Below are 15270 nucleotides of genomic sequence, written 5' to 3' on the forward strand. Positions count from 1 at the left end.
TATCTTGGTTCAAGGTCACTAATTGCATCAGTGACACAGGCAAGAATAGAACCCACAAGTTCTGGCTCCTAGTCCTTTAACTCATGTGCAACACTGCATCTTTATAAAAAGAAAAGTAAAGTAAAGATGTGATACACATTTTATTATGATTATCCAGAAAAACATCCAACAAATCTTATTTGGGGGGAAAAGGTGTTATTGCTAATGGGTCACAAATCAAATTACTGCTTACATTATGTGTATATCAAGTATGATTTCTGATAGAAGGCCTAGCGTATATGCTGAAATAAAAATTTAACCATCTTCCCATGTCATCGAACATAAGAGCTTTTGTATCAAATATTGATATTCTATCAAAGATGTCCAGAACAAACTACTGTCTTTGTCAGCTGATATTATTTTATTGCCTTTCTGGGCCAAGTAATTTCTTAATGATCGTGCTCTACATTACCATACAGGAAGGCAGAGTTCACTTCCTACTCCTGATCTCTTATTCTTCAGAGACGAAGAGTTGGGAGCATTCAGTGGAAAAAGAGGCATGGTATAATAATTGAGAGGTTTAAACATTTCATGTCCATTTTATAATGGATGCATCGGTACTGAATGCATTAAGATTCACTCTCCATATATTTCAATCCCACCATCTCTGTGTATGCAGAGACTATAGTTAGTGGGATTAGATGGGGTCGGCAACCTTTCAGAAGTGGGGTGCCGAGTCTTCATTTATTCACTCTAATTTAAGGTTTCGCATGCCAGTCATACATTTTAACATTTTTAGAAGGTCTCTTTCTATAAGTCTACATTATATAACTAAATTATTGTATGTAAACAAGGTTTTCAAAATGTTTAAGAAGCGTCATTTACAATTAAATTAAAATGCTGATCTTATGCCACCAGCCTGCTCAGCTTGCTGCCAGCCTGGGGTTCTGTTCACCTAGGCCAGCAGCGGGCTGAGCAGGGCCTATGGCCGGGACCCCAAACCTGGGGGGGGAGGGGGAGGGAGGGGGAAGAGGGTGTTTCAGGAGTCAGGGCAGAGGGCTGGGGTGTATGGGGGTGCAGGACAGAAGGCTGGGTGTGTGGGGGGTTCAAGGGTCAGGGCAGAGGGCTGGGGGGGTGCAGGACAGAAGGCTGGGTGTGTGGGGGGTTCAAGGGTCAGGGCAGAGGGCTGGGGGGGTGCAGGGCAGAAGGCCAGGTGTGTGTTGGGGTGTGGGGGGGTTCAGGGCAGAGGGCTGGGGGTGCAGGGCAGAAGGCTGGGGGTGTGTTGGTGTGAGGGTGCAGGGCAGAGGGCTGGGGGTGTGTTGGTGTGAGGGTGCAGGGCAGAGGGCTGGGGGTGTGTTGGTGTGAGGGTGCAGGGCAGAGGGCTGGGAGTATGGGGGTGCAGGGCAGAGGGCTGGGTGTGTGTTGGGGTGGGGGGTTCAGGGCAGAGGGCTGGGGGGGTGCAAGGCAGAAGGCTGGGTGTGTGGGGGGGGGTTCAGGGCAGAGGGCTGTGAGTGTGGGGGTGCAGGGCAGAAGGCTGGGGTGCTCGGCTCATGGGAGTGCTCCCAGCCCCCTGCCCTGAGCGGCTCAAGGCACGGGGCTGGAAGGGATATGCCCTGTTCCACCCCCTTCCCCCAGGCTCCGTCCCTACCTCTCTCTGCCTGCTCTACGGAGCTGTGTGCACGCTGCCGCTCGCTAGGGCCATCAGCTGATTGGTGCAGGGACGGAGAGGAGGAGGGGCAGGAAAGCACCGCTGGGGGAAGAAGAGGGGGATAGGGGAAGCTTGGCTGCTGCAGAACCAAGCTTCTGCCTCCTGCCCCCGCAGGGGAGAGCGGTGGGCGGGGAGGCTGAGTGGGGCTGGGGGCCGGGACTACGTCAGGGAACTGCGTGCCACTCAAAAATCGGCTTACGTGCCGTAGGTTGCCGACCCCTGGATTAGATGATTAATTGCTTTTAGATCACTTCTTGATGCTTCATTGTATCTTTAGATTGGGTAAAATCTGAATTTGAGTAGCATGTTGCAGGTGAAATATATTCATGCCATATTGTTCCTCAGAACTATATGCTAAACATTGCTAATGTATCAAAAAGTTTTTAAAAAATAAAACTGGTATTAAGTTGCAAAAAATAAAAAGCAAGTTTTCATTTTAAATTATCCAATCTTTTACCTTAAAGCATGATGCTCGATACAGTAGTTGCACAACATGACCAATGCTTGTTTTTGATGCCTGAGGAAATCTTGGTTCTAGTCTTTGCACAACAAAAAGTACCAAAACTTTTCTTGAGAGCGCAGAGCCATCTTCAAGTGCCAGTAACACAAGTTTCAAAGCCTCTTCTTGCATAGCTTTAAACAGATGTAAAAAAAAAATAGTCATAAGAAAAGTAAGACTACCACATATTAACAGTATACACAGGAACATTTGGTTTGAGAGTTCTTGTCCACAATATATCTTAACTATTTTTAGTCCAACAAAACAACCACAGCAAAACACAGTCAGTGAAAACTTGCCCCATTTTAAGAAATCTGCTAGTCCAGATATGAAGCAGTACGCAGAAATGCTTGAAATGCAGTAAGTGGTTCCAGTTAAAAGAAGACAGAATGATTCAGGGCTCCCTGTTTTCAATAATATTGGCGCTTTTTAACTTTTGGTTTTACATTGCAGTCTCAACATTCAGCCTTTGTCATTTCATATAGCTTGCCAATTTTATACTAGGAAGCTGCATGAAATCTAGCGGTAGGAATGGCACAGGAATATTAGAACTACCCATCAGAATTACAAGTTCGTGGCATTGCCAACTTAAACAGAATCTTCTGATGAACCCTGCACTCAATTTGGCATCAATTTACTGATAACAGCTGGTTTATATCAAAGAGTCCAAAGCCATAAATTATAACTTAACTGCTTGTAGCACAGTATTACCATGCAACCTGGGCTGGTGGTTTTGGACTCTATGACTTAAGATATAGGCGCAAACATAACTGAATGAGAAACCTTGTGCCTATGCACTAATCATAGTGCTCAGTACTATCTGCATGTTACATAACAGTACTGGGCTACAGACAATAAGGAAAATACATCTATTTATAATAGGCTGAGATTTGTGGAACATTTCCCTGCAGTATCTAGGGATAGACCATAATAAAACCAAGAGTTATACTGGTTAGAATAACCAACCTTCTCTCCCGCCCCCTCAGCTCTTTCCCATAAACCTGGAAAACAAGAGCACATCTACCTCCAAACTGCAATGACAAGACTCCCAAGAAATGTTCTTCCTGGTAAGAAAAGAAACAGACAGATCCATTCTGCAAGAGTCCTACCTGGCCCTAGAAACTGGCATCCTCGTGCCCTGACAGCAGCCCAGAGATTGGCAGACAGTTGCTGAGGGTTCTGGTGCTGTAAAATCAGTTCTGTTACAGTTCTTTCACCAAGTGAGCGTGCTGCCCGCAGGGCTCTAACACGACCCTCCTCCTCCACCAGCTGACAATTCACCAGCGTCACCAGTTTCCTTTGCATTGGACGGCTCAGGGCACTCTGATTCAAACTAGCAACTCCTTTAAAGAAAGAGGTAAATGGTCAACTAAGTCTTAATAAGAAGACAGATTGATCAACTAAGAGAAAGGCAAACAACTATTTCTAGTATAGGCTTAAATCACAGAACAATGCCATATCCCATCATGAACACTTTTAGCCTAAGAGGCCACTCACCATCACAACGTTGATCCAACAGTACTGATCCTTGCTGTTGAAGCATCTCCCACTCAGCCCCCCACTGCTTATCAAGATCTGTACTAAATTGGTCTATTTTTACTCTATGCCCCTTTTCTGTGCCATGTTTGATACCACCATGCCATTTTTAGGTTTTATCTAGGATCCCCACCTCACTTTTGGAGCGTATAACCCTTCGGGCAGCTTTCAACATGGACTACAGAACATTCCTCAGTTCCCTGCAGATCACCATAAAGGCTTTCTGGCACTTCTCTGTTTCAGTCCATCCCTTGTCACTACAATCATACATAGATAGCTGACTAATAAAGGAATTTAAATTAAAATCTAATTATGTCAAACCAAACCACCCTGTCTAGCTTAAAGAGAGTTTGGGTTCCTTTCCTATGCTTAGGTGGGAACATTATAAAATGAAAAGCAATATTAGTTACCCTCAAAAGCAAAAACAATATAGCTGCTAGACCAGGGGTCGGCAGCCTTTCAGAAGTGGTGTGCCGAGTCTTCATTTATTCACTCTGATTTAAGGTTTCATTTGCCAGTAATAGATTTTAATGTTTTTAGAAGGGCTCTTTCTATAAGTCTATAATATATAACTAAAACTATTGTGGTATATAAAGTAAACAAGGTTTTTAAAATGTTTAAGAAGTTTCATTTAAAATTAAATTAAAATGCAGAGCCCCTCAGACCGGTGGCCAGGGCCCAGGCAGTGTGAGTGCCACTGAAAATCAGCTCGCGTGCTGCCTTCGGCACACGTGCCATAGGTTGCCTATCCCTGTACTAGACTGTTATTTACCAAGCACCACAGATGTGCATGAACCAATAAAGATATAAAGGAAAAGTTACCAGAAAGATAGTTGTTCTATCACTTCACAGCCTGAAACCAGTTAGAGAACATACTTCTGTTAAGAGTAAGCTTGTCTGATATACCAAGAATTGCAGAGTTTTAAGACAACTTACCCTTTCCTCCACTTAGTGGCTTTAAGTAGAGTGCCAAATCCTCAACACATTTCTTTGCTACCTCATAATGTTTGTTCTCTCCTAGGTTACTTAACTTTACTGTCTGATGATCTGGTACCTACAAAAATTGCAAAGGAAAGAAAAGGGAGTTGTAGCCAGTGTACATAATCTTTCACAGGACCTGCCTTACTCACCTTAACACAGTATGAGCATCATTATTGCTAATTATATAACACCATAGATCTCTCATAGATAACACTGCTCTTCACAAAGAAATGAAAGACAGGTTCAACCCCAAGGTGTTTGGAATGTAATAATCACAATACAGCAAGGGATTATAGAGGATGATGGTTATGGTGATGAAAAACTATGATATTATTATGATATTGTTACAGCACATTTCTTGTGGCGTTTTTGGGTTGACACATTAAAATGTGGAGATTAAGGAGGAAAACAGGGCAGGAGGGGAGGACTGTGATGGAAGACCAGCTGAAAGAACTAACCTCTGAAAGGTTATTTGAAAGGTAAGGTGCATGGTACACAGGGCCTGGGAGGATGATCAATGCATAGAGGCAGCATGAGAAGAAGTGCAGAGTTGCTTGTAGGAGACCAAGGAAGTGACCAGATGCAATTAACTGGCCAAGAGCAGAACACGAAAAGGTGAGCAAGGAGAAATTAGAGACAGAAATGTAGCCAAGCACAGCATGCAGTCAGTCCTTGAAGGGAAGAATGGTGAGTCTGAACTTGGTGCATGACTCACCGTGGGCATGATCTGGTCAGAGTGGCAGAAAACAAAGGGGATTTTAGTTACAATGTACTGAACAAGCTAAGATGTACTGTGAGAAGTCGGGCAGTCAGAGGAAGTGAGATTGCAATAGGCAGACAAGGTGACTATTACAAACACTATATTAGCAATAGAGAATGAAAGAAATATATGGAGTTGAGAAGGGAAAACAAACTAGTGTATGACACTATGTTCCATAACATACACAATGATTTTTTTAATATACACATTGTTATCACATCTGTCTGGATGACAAGTTAAAATAAGCAACGCACTAAGCAGCTCACAATAAAATACATCCTCTGCAGGTAGCACCCCAATTCTTTTGAAGAATTATTAACTTGAAAAAGGTAAAAAACAATTTGAAAACACATGTGACAGGCCACAAGAGAGACAGATTATTTACTTACAAGTTTCAAGTGCGATGCGGACTTTATCAACATTCCTGTGCCACCACTATGAGGCACTGGAGGGAAAAATTTCTAATTCAATTAGTTGATGAGACACTCTCTCAAGTGCAACCTAAATGCCATCATGGGTGCTTCAAAAGAATGGATGTCTGAACCTGGGTTCAGAGGTCAGATTCTTTTCAATGTAAGAAGTAACATGAGGTTTTGACTCAACTAGTTCCCAATGCGAAGGATGAATGAGTGTAATCTGCAAATTAATTTTTCTAATGACACTTCTGATTGTCCTCTAGGTCCAGGAGGCATTTATCTACAAGCTCACACAGCTATACACCCAACCATATTGGAAGACGCTCTTAAAAAATCATTTTACAGACATATTCTGTCCAGAACTGTGGCACATTACAGAATCACTCTTATAATAGAGTCCTGTCTACACAAGACGACGAAATATTGTTTTAGTGGTGACAAGGGACAGCTGTCTGGTAACCTGGTCCCTTGTTGTGATTGTCTTTGTAGGGTACACAGGCCTTCAGATGCTATAAAGGTCAGACCTTTTCTTTTCCTTGATTGGAACAGTGAGGATGTATTCCTGCTGCAAGGGTAAAATGTAAATGGTAATGTTGGAAAAAAGTAAATAGCTCCTTAAGCCATACCTGGGCTCCAACTAACTGGAGAAGTGCAAAGTTTACTGGAAGCACATCGATGTCTGTGTTGATGGCAGTCTGGTCGAAAGGACATGCTTTGCGATGAAGCTTGTTCAGGCAGGTCTTACAGACAGTGTGTGAGCAACCTAAGCTGATGGGCTTGTGCACATTCTCATCAAACTCATTGTAGCAGATTGGACAGGACAGAAACTCCGTCCACTGAGCTGCCTGCACAGGCATTGTGGAAGTTGGACGCTTGTTTAGCAGACTAGAAGACCATTATTTCACTGTCCCGTATTTTGGCAGCTGTAAAGTGAACGAACAGAGGATGTACGGTAGTTTCTACACAACATTTTGCAGTCATTTACAATTAGTATTTAATTTAAAAAGCAAAATTTTAACATTTTATGAAATAAAACCAAAAAAACGTATGTTGAAATCCCCATATAATGAATCCATCCCCCTCCCCCGTTATCTCAATCTATAGTAACATTTCAATAATCCCATCACATTCTGCTAGCTAGTGTACACTAATCCAGGTTGTGAGCCTATCTTCAGTAAATGTCATCAGTGTTTCCTGTATACTCATGGAATTCAAATACTTTAGGGAAAAACATTGGTTGACACATGAAAGGTTAAAGGCAGAACCTCAGATACAAATCAAGTTCACAATTTTCAAAAACTAACACCACTCCCTAATAATGGAAGGGCGGTGGGAAGTCAAAGAAATATTATATTTGTTTTACTATCATATAAAGTGGAGTGCAACATGATCACAGATGTTTCATCCTACTGATCTTGTTCAAATTTAAACAGGTGTCAGGATAAACATCGCTTTTTAGAAATACAATCCATTATATGCTTACATTTTTTGTTTCTTAAAAGTAGTAAAAAATATTTATTGCTGGAATGGGAGAGTAATTCTGTGCTCACATCACCTCCCTTGTAACAGCCCATCAGAGGACTGCTTCCGGGGGCATACATTTCTCTATTTGCATTTTACACATTCGCTACCTCATATTTATAACAGTGAAACTCCACGTACGTAAGTCTGTGGCAGAAAGATCTCTGCTGTACTGGAAATCCAGGTATTTGGGGGCAATTACACAGTTGATACTTTGTTCACACAATTGTTTGCAGAGCATAGCACTGTAGCTGGTTCCACAACAAGGAAAGGTACAAATATAGAGACCAATTTACAATATGGAAATGTCACCAAAACGCCATATAGATCCAACAAGCAACAACTTCAGTTTATTATAAGCAGGTCTTTCCTTTGAAATATCTCACTTTGTGCAGAGGTTCCATGTAAATCCTATGTAGAAATATGTTTGAAGGGAAAAGGGAAAATTTACTCATATATTCTGAAAGACACATCCCATCTGAGATAATCTAAAATTAATAAAAAGAAAACAAGCCTAAATATTTAAAGACTACTCCAGCTAAGAACTTCAGCTAAACTATTTAAATTCAAGCCTTCAATGCTGACAATATCAAACTTGTAGGTGCTTGTAAAGGTTAAAGCTAAACAGCCACACCCATAACTACCCTGCAATAATTTATCTGGTGGCTTTGATGTTACCAAAAACCTAGAAACAAAGATGGTTTGCGTAAGTGCTATTAATTAACCTGTCCAATTAGCACTTTTCCTTTTAAAAATACAGATGAACTCCCATTACTCCCTACACTGCTATATTTATAAAGCGTTAAAGGCTCAATACTATATTTTCTTTTCCAAAAATGGAAATAAGGTAATGTTATTGTTTTGAGGAAGCCAACAGTTCCCCCGTCCCATCTGAATTCAACAACTTTTCATTTTGAATCAATTGTTGGCTGTTCTACAGTTCAGTTAGTGATGTTAGTATATGTTGGACCACTAAAATACTTATTAGAACACTGCATAAGACTTGAAAAGTAAATTTTATTTTAATTATGACCATCTGTTTAGAAATTCTATTTAGCACTGAGCATCCAATGCTCTTTAAGCAACAGGATACTTGTACAAGATGTTCTTATTTCAATTAGTTTTTCAACATCATTTGGGAATTACTTTTTTCTAATTTTTGTATAACATATAAGACAATGCAGAAATTAAACTTTGAACTCATCCCACTGACACTAAATGTGGATCCAATTTCTTCAATACTAAGTGAGCATAGTCACACAGTGAAGTATGTTTTAACCCTACTATAAAGCACACACTTTACTAGGGAGGGACACAGACAACTTTTTTAGGCAAAACATTGCATATCTGTAAGGGTTATTATTGTTACATGCATCTTCAGACATGAATGTTCAAAAGTACAATAAGCAACAGTGAACAAAATTCTAAAAGCATCCTGATTTCTCTATGAATTTAAATGTATAATGCCATTTAGTCCCCCTCAACCCTTGAGTATCCAATAGTAGGAAAACAAAAATGCAATTGTAGAGAAAGGATCTATCTACTCTAGATGTTTTCCTTAAGACTTCCCATCCTTGCTACCACAGGTTCTGACAGATTACTGCTAATGCCAGTGAAGACTGGTTGCTGGTGACCAATAGCATTTTCATCTCTGTCAGGTTAGACAACACAGGTAACATATTCTAAATCTCCACCATTGGAGTAGCAAGTGGGAAATTTTAAGAAGTATAGTACACATACAACCTAGATATTAGCATGACACGAGTCTCCATTCCCACATCCCTCATTAACAGATTCAAAGGACAGTAATCTTTATTCAGAGAGCATATATATATATATGCTTAGCTCCACACTTAATTCAGAAGCTTGCAGGTAACAGTAGCAACTCATTTTCCAGGCTTTTAAATAAGGGCTAGTCACACTAGAATCACTACAGTGGCACAGCTGTCCCAATGTAGTTGCACCGCTGTAGTGCTGCTACTGCAGACGCTCTACACCGATGGGAGAGCGCTTTCCTGTCGGCATAATTACTCTACCTCCCCAAGCGGCGGTCACTATGTCGGCAGGAGAGTTTCTCCAGCCAACATAGCGCTGTGCACATTGGTGCTTAGGTCAATGTAACTTACATTGCTCAGGAAGTGGCTTTTCCACATTCCTGAGCGATTTAAGTTATATGAAGTAAGTGATAGTGTGTACAAGCGAAGAGTCATTTTCCTGATCTGTGCTGGAACGTAATGTAAACAAAACATTAATTCCTCAAAGAGTATACCAGCAGCTTTTAAGACCTTATTTTGAATATTTAATCATCATAAATGAGGATCCTATTGAGCATGTGTTGACCTTCAGATTTCTTGTCAGGGAGGAATCTAATTAAATCAGCAAGAGCTGGGGAAAGTTCTCAACTCCTAAAACTTCAAGCAGCCATATTCAGAGGAGGCCTTCAGTACCGTTTCACGCATGCCAACTATTCTGATATTTTTGCTCTCCAGTATCTTCAAAAAGGATTCTAACTAAAGTCTACTAATTATCAAGTCAGTTTCTTAAAAAAATATAAAGAAATGGTTGTACAGACCCGATTTTTCTGACAAGGAACACATTTAGGGATGTTCTGTTGAAAAACAAATTGCTCTAATAATCTAAAAATTGAACAAAATTAAAAAAAAGTGCCCTACCAAAAATCATTCCGACAAGAACTGTCAACTTAAAAATCTAGTCTCTTTTAAGAGACGAACTGAAAGTATTTTCAGATGCTACCATTACCCTGGTCTTGCGTCTGATGAAGTGGGCATTCACCCACGAAAGCTTATGCTGCAATACTTCTGTTAGTCTTAAAGGTGCCACAGGACCCTTTGTTGCTCATTACCCTGGAGTTGTCCTGATCTTTCTGTGTGAAAAACCCACAAACATGATATAGAAAATGACTAAGCACAAAGTGCTGTCAAATACAGAAAGTAAACAAACGAGTACTTTTTTTTATTGTTAACAATAGTAGGTAAAAATATTCAGAAAAATGTGATTTTTCAGCTGTTATCTTATTAAGAGCAGCATCTTAGATTACTAAACCTGAAGATTTTAGAAGTCTAAATATACTGTTTGCTATTTATTATGTAACTATTGCATTTAGGACAGACTAGTTCAGATAAATCCAGTTTCACTTTCTGCTTCTGCTGCAGGAGCAAAATGCTGTTGAGTTTGAGTTCACAACCCTGCAAGGGAATGTTTAAATTTTCCTATCAGCCACAATTAGTAAACTCGACTTTCCTTCAAACATTAGTTTTTTTAAAACTTTATAATTTGTGAAGCGGATTCACAATGGAATGATATGGTATATGGGGCTCATATTTTAAACCAATTCAGGTATGCTTACTGGATCCTGTAACCTTCCTTATGGGCTTGATTCAAAACCCACTGAAGTCAATTAACTTCAGTGAATTTTCGATCCAGCCCAACTTTTAATTCTACTATTAAGCACTTTGAACTATTAAGGATTGAGTGCATTAGGCATTAAAAATAACAACATGGATTTAGTTCTAATATTAAACAATCTTACTATGATTTTAACCATGCTATGAGGCTGAGGTGTTCTTTACATAGTAGCTAATTGCAGACAACATAGGATTTTAAAATGGGCAAATTTCAAGGCATCCATTGCAATTTTCCATCTGTGCAAGCAGATTAATCACTTGTTTGGACTATAATGAGTAGGTTTGTCAAGCCTTCCTTCTGAAGTTACTTAAAGTTGAAAGCATCTTGTCTAGCTCAGTAACTTATTATCCATGTTATCAAATTATTAGTATTAAATTAGTTCCTAACAGGACTTTAGTCTTCCATTTATTACTCTAACAACCATCACATGCAGATGTAAGAAACTGGGTTCATATTAAAGACCCAGGAAGTGGAAGTGGGCAGTCCCAATAATAGCTTTGCATTTTTTAGCTCTGGTGACTCAAAGTGAAAATAAATTCTCTTTAGATAGAACAGACTTGTTTGTTTCTGCATATCGCATAATGTCCATCACATTTAAATCTTCTGAGAAACAGCCTAAATGTAAAGGGAGTTGTTCAATGACCAGTACAGGACAATATTCCAAGACACTGTTCTGATCTGACTTTTTATTGGAAACCCGCATTTATCTCTGGGGAAAGCAGAAGACTCATACTGTAGGAAGAAACCTTTGTTTTATTTAAGAAACATCACATCAACCTACTGCAAAACAAGAAGCTAGTTTTTTCATGGCTCCTCATGTTATGGACTTGAGCTAATAATTTTTAAAAACCTGGCTTAGTCTTCTGTTCTGCTCTAACACTTTTCCTAGATTTATTTATGCGTGTTTCTACGGTGATCATCACTATCATAACTTATTATAAAATTGTCTACTTAGACTTTAGCCTTTGCCAAGCACCCATTGGAAGATTTGGAAACTGTAACACTGTTACTATTTTCCCAGTACCTAAAAAAGACTTTAAAAAACACATTTTTTCTAAGACTATTCGTTGAAACATGGCTATACTATGTAATGCACTAGTATAATATAATATAAAAATGACACTGACTTCTAGATAAACATTACTGTTTACATATACAAGGTTTTTTTTTGGCAAATGCCAGAGCTCTAGTCACCCCAGGAGGTCAGTCAAGATGCTCTATTTCCTGTTCAAGCATCACCACTAGTAATAAGGATTCTGCATGTTAAGATGTTCCCTGAGTTATACATCTGTTTTCTGGAGGGTTTCAGGGGTGTAACTGAAAGCTGAACTTGGCCTTCCCACAAGCCTGATGAAAATCCATCTCCCATAGCTGTGTTTTCAGGACTAACAGGTCAAAATGGCAAAAATATTTGTCACTAAAATCAGTGAAGATTATTTTGAATACCAAAAAAGTATGTTTGTTGATTAAGAATGTGCTATTTTTATAGTTACTTTTCAGAGTAGATCTGCACTTAAAGGGTGCTATTTTTCTGTTATATAGAAGGTTGAGCAGAGGACCAAGGATCATGTGGGGCAGTTCTTTGTGTTTATCCTGAATCTTCTCCCATGCTCCCCAGTTGCACCTTTTAAACCACCACTTTTACAAGTGAACAGCCCACACACTAACAAATTTCACAAATAACTTTTCAAGCAAGAGTTAGTAATTCCCTAAAGACTGACTTTCATGAAAGCAGAGGGCTTCTAGGAGTATCATGAAGAAACCTTTTAGAATAGTAAAACTTGTACAAGGAGACAAGTTATGTTCAGTGGGATCCTCCATCCAATAAGAAAAGCAAAGACAGAGGTACTATTCATGTTCAGGTCATTAATAATTATAAGATTTTATGCAGCAAGCTACATTTTATTTATATCTAAACGTTGATTTTCCAGAAAGCACGTTAGATATAAATATTTACATCCTCTGCCATAAGTCAGCCAAGTCAGAAAAGATCAATACTCAAGACCAAACAGAATTACACTTTAAGCAATCTCTAGTATTGCCATTAAGTTGACAGAATTTTATTTTTTGCATGGAGCTGTACTATTCCATACAAGATGGAAATGCTAATTACTACTACTTGTGGAAAAAGCTTGTTAATATTGAAGAATATTGTTCACATTAGATAAGAAAGGCATATAGATCTAGGGAAAGCATAGTTAATTACTAAGAATAAGAATGTAATGTTTAATGCAACAATACAGCATGCCAGCAGTATATGTTTTAAACTCTAAAATTTCCAGTGATGGCTTTTAAACAAAAAAAGACTGAAGGTCAAATAGAGATCTATCCGGGTCAAATGGTTACTTACAATTTCACTAGTATGTTCTCATTTAACATTCTATATCATCTGTTTTTCCTCTTAATGATAATTAATTACACTAATGTAGGTTTATTTTTCTAACCAATATGAAGAGGATAAATTGGGCTACAAAACTAGCCAAATTATGGTGAGACCCAACTTCTTCATCTAAAGAACACATATGGCTCAAAAAAGACATCTAGATCTTGCTACCAGAATCTTTCCTGATATTGTGTGGACTTGGTCTTAATTTTAGCTTATTTCTAGGCATAAGCATCTCCCCCTTTAACTCCTTTAATCCTTCCTACTAAATCAATACTCCTACCAACCAGTCATATTGCGGTTCTTCTCTAAACTTCCTCCCGACTCTTGTACTTAAAAGTCCTCAATATTTCTACAGGAAGAGAAGAGGCAAGGTGAGTGTGCCTACTAAGCACCCTGCATCAAGCATAACCAGATGGAACCACCTCCAGGGCCTTGTCTACACTGCTATTTTTCTTCAAGTTTCCCCACAGGTGCAGTTCCACAAGAGGAAGTAAGAGTGGAAATACTCATGCAATCAGACTGACTCCCCTCCACACTAGAGGGCATGATGTCTAGCCCTCCTAGAGCAGGGTTAGTTGGCGGAGTGACTAAAAATCCCAGGGTCTGTATATGTTAGTGGTCCCACTGGTGGAGGTGCAACAGCAGACGAGAATGCTAGTTGAGACACGGCCTCAGGTGGGAGCGTAGCCCCGTCCATGTCCCCCCGGAATCCGTGGCCTCTGCGTGCAGCCCAGTCGTGGCGATGGCTTTGCAATGCAGACACCCGGCCCTCAGGAACGGTCCCCAAGCTCACCGCACAGGAGCCACCCAATGGCAGCTGGGATTCTCCAGCAGCCTGGCCAGGAGCGGAGCCGGAGCCAGAGCCAGAGCGAGGCAGGTGAAAGCCCCCCGGCCGCCAGCCGCACCACACAGAGATCAACCACCACCCGGCAACGGGGCTGCCGAGCGCACCCGCCGCTGGGCCCGGGGGGGGGGGGGGGGTGTGTCTGAGCGCGCCCCTGACAGCGAGGGGGCGGGGAAGGAGCTGACGGGCCCACTCCTCCGAGCAGGCAGCCCCACCCCGAGCGAGGGGCCCGGCCTAGGAGACCCTCCGCCGCGGCGCTGCCGCAGGGCACCCGGGGGAAGGGAGAGGGGGCTGCTGCAGAAGCGCCCTGGCTCTCTCCCCCCAGGGAGCTACTCCCCCGGGCCCCCCGCCGAGAGCCGGGCCCCCTCCCTCCGAGCGAGGCCCGGCCCCCGGCTCTCCCTGGCCAGGCGCCGCCCGCCGAGCGGCCCTACCTGCGAGGCGCGGCCGGGCCGGGAGCAGGAGGCGGCACCGGCCTCTCACACTCCATGGGGCGGGCAGCCCGGAGCGGCCCGGCGGTGGCAGCAGCGGGGGCCTCGGCGGCGCCTCCTCATCGCGGTGACAGACGGGAGCCCAACCCCTCCGCCCCGCTACTATCGCGAGAGCTGCCAGGATCACGTGAGAGGGGAGCCCAGGCTGGCACCGCCCCCCTCACGCGCATCACGTGACAGCGAGTCCCACTCCGGTTGGGTGAGCCGCAGCCCTAGTGCCTCGTGGGAGGCGATCTGGAGGGGAGGGACTGGGGAACCATAGACATGACTGATGGAACAGACAAGCCCCAGCTCTCCCCTTCAGGATGGAGGCATGGAGTACCATGGAGAGGCTAAATGGGAAAGGTAGCCTTTCCCCCGCCCCTAGGAGAGCATCACAGCCTAGATGTAGCAGCCAGGCCCACTACTGCAGCAGGCTAGTGCGATGAGTTCTCTCCCTTAGCACTTATAGCCCTAGACTCCACTGGCAGGGAACAAGAATCTAGTTTATCCCGCAGGCTGTAGCCCTGCTTCTGCTTAAAGCTTTTCTTGTATTAATACAGCTCAGGAGCAGAACCGAAGGCTGCAGCTAGAGGCATCATGAAGACTTTTGGTACTGATGCTGCAAGTTGGCCATGTTTGTTTACTGGGCTAGGGCCTTCTTTTCCTCCTCAGTAATAACCTGGTACAGAAACCAAAAGCAAAAGCGGTGTTACTGGAAATAAAGAAGCCATGCCTGCTTTCTCT

At 42.0% G+C, this 15270-nt stretch overlaps 1 protein-coding gene across 5 annotated transcripts in view; it reads right to left on the reverse strand.

The window, feature by feature from the left end:
• The window catches only part of RC3H2 (ring finger and CCCH-type domains 2), a 43607-nt gene extending 28950 nt beyond the window's left edge, over nucleotides 1-14657 (reverse strand). For 2 of the 5 annotated variants that reach the window (XM_065572567.1, XM_065572570.1), the window contains exons 1-6: nucleotides 14488-14657; nucleotides 7542-7811; nucleotides 6506-6802; nucleotides 4659-4776; nucleotides 3296-3529; nucleotides 2145-2320 (exon numbers count right to left, since the gene is read on the reverse strand). In XM_065572567.1, coding sequence (XP_065428639.1) covers nucleotides 2145-2320; nucleotides 3296-3529; nucleotides 4659-4776; nucleotides 6506-6736 — 759 coding nt within the window. In that variant the 5' untranslated portion in view covers nucleotides 6737-6802; nucleotides 7542-7811; nucleotides 14488-14657. Of the gene's footprint in view, nucleotides 1-2144; nucleotides 2321-3295; nucleotides 3530-4658; nucleotides 4777-6505; nucleotides 6803-7541; nucleotides 7812-13176; nucleotides 13562-14487 lie in introns of those variants that run through there. The other 3 variants (XM_065572569.1, XM_042854411.2, XM_065572568.1) reach the window with 3 other exon arrangements.
• Between the last annotated feature and the right edge of the window lie 613 nt (nucleotides 14658-15270).

This window comes from Chrysemys picta, chromosome 18 (genome assembly GCF_011386835.1).
Source record: "Chrysemys picta bellii isolate R12L10 chromosome 18, ASM1138683v2, whole genome shotgun sequence".
Taxonomy (NCBI): domain Eukaryota; kingdom Metazoa; phylum Chordata; order Testudines; family Emydidae; genus Chrysemys; species Chrysemys picta.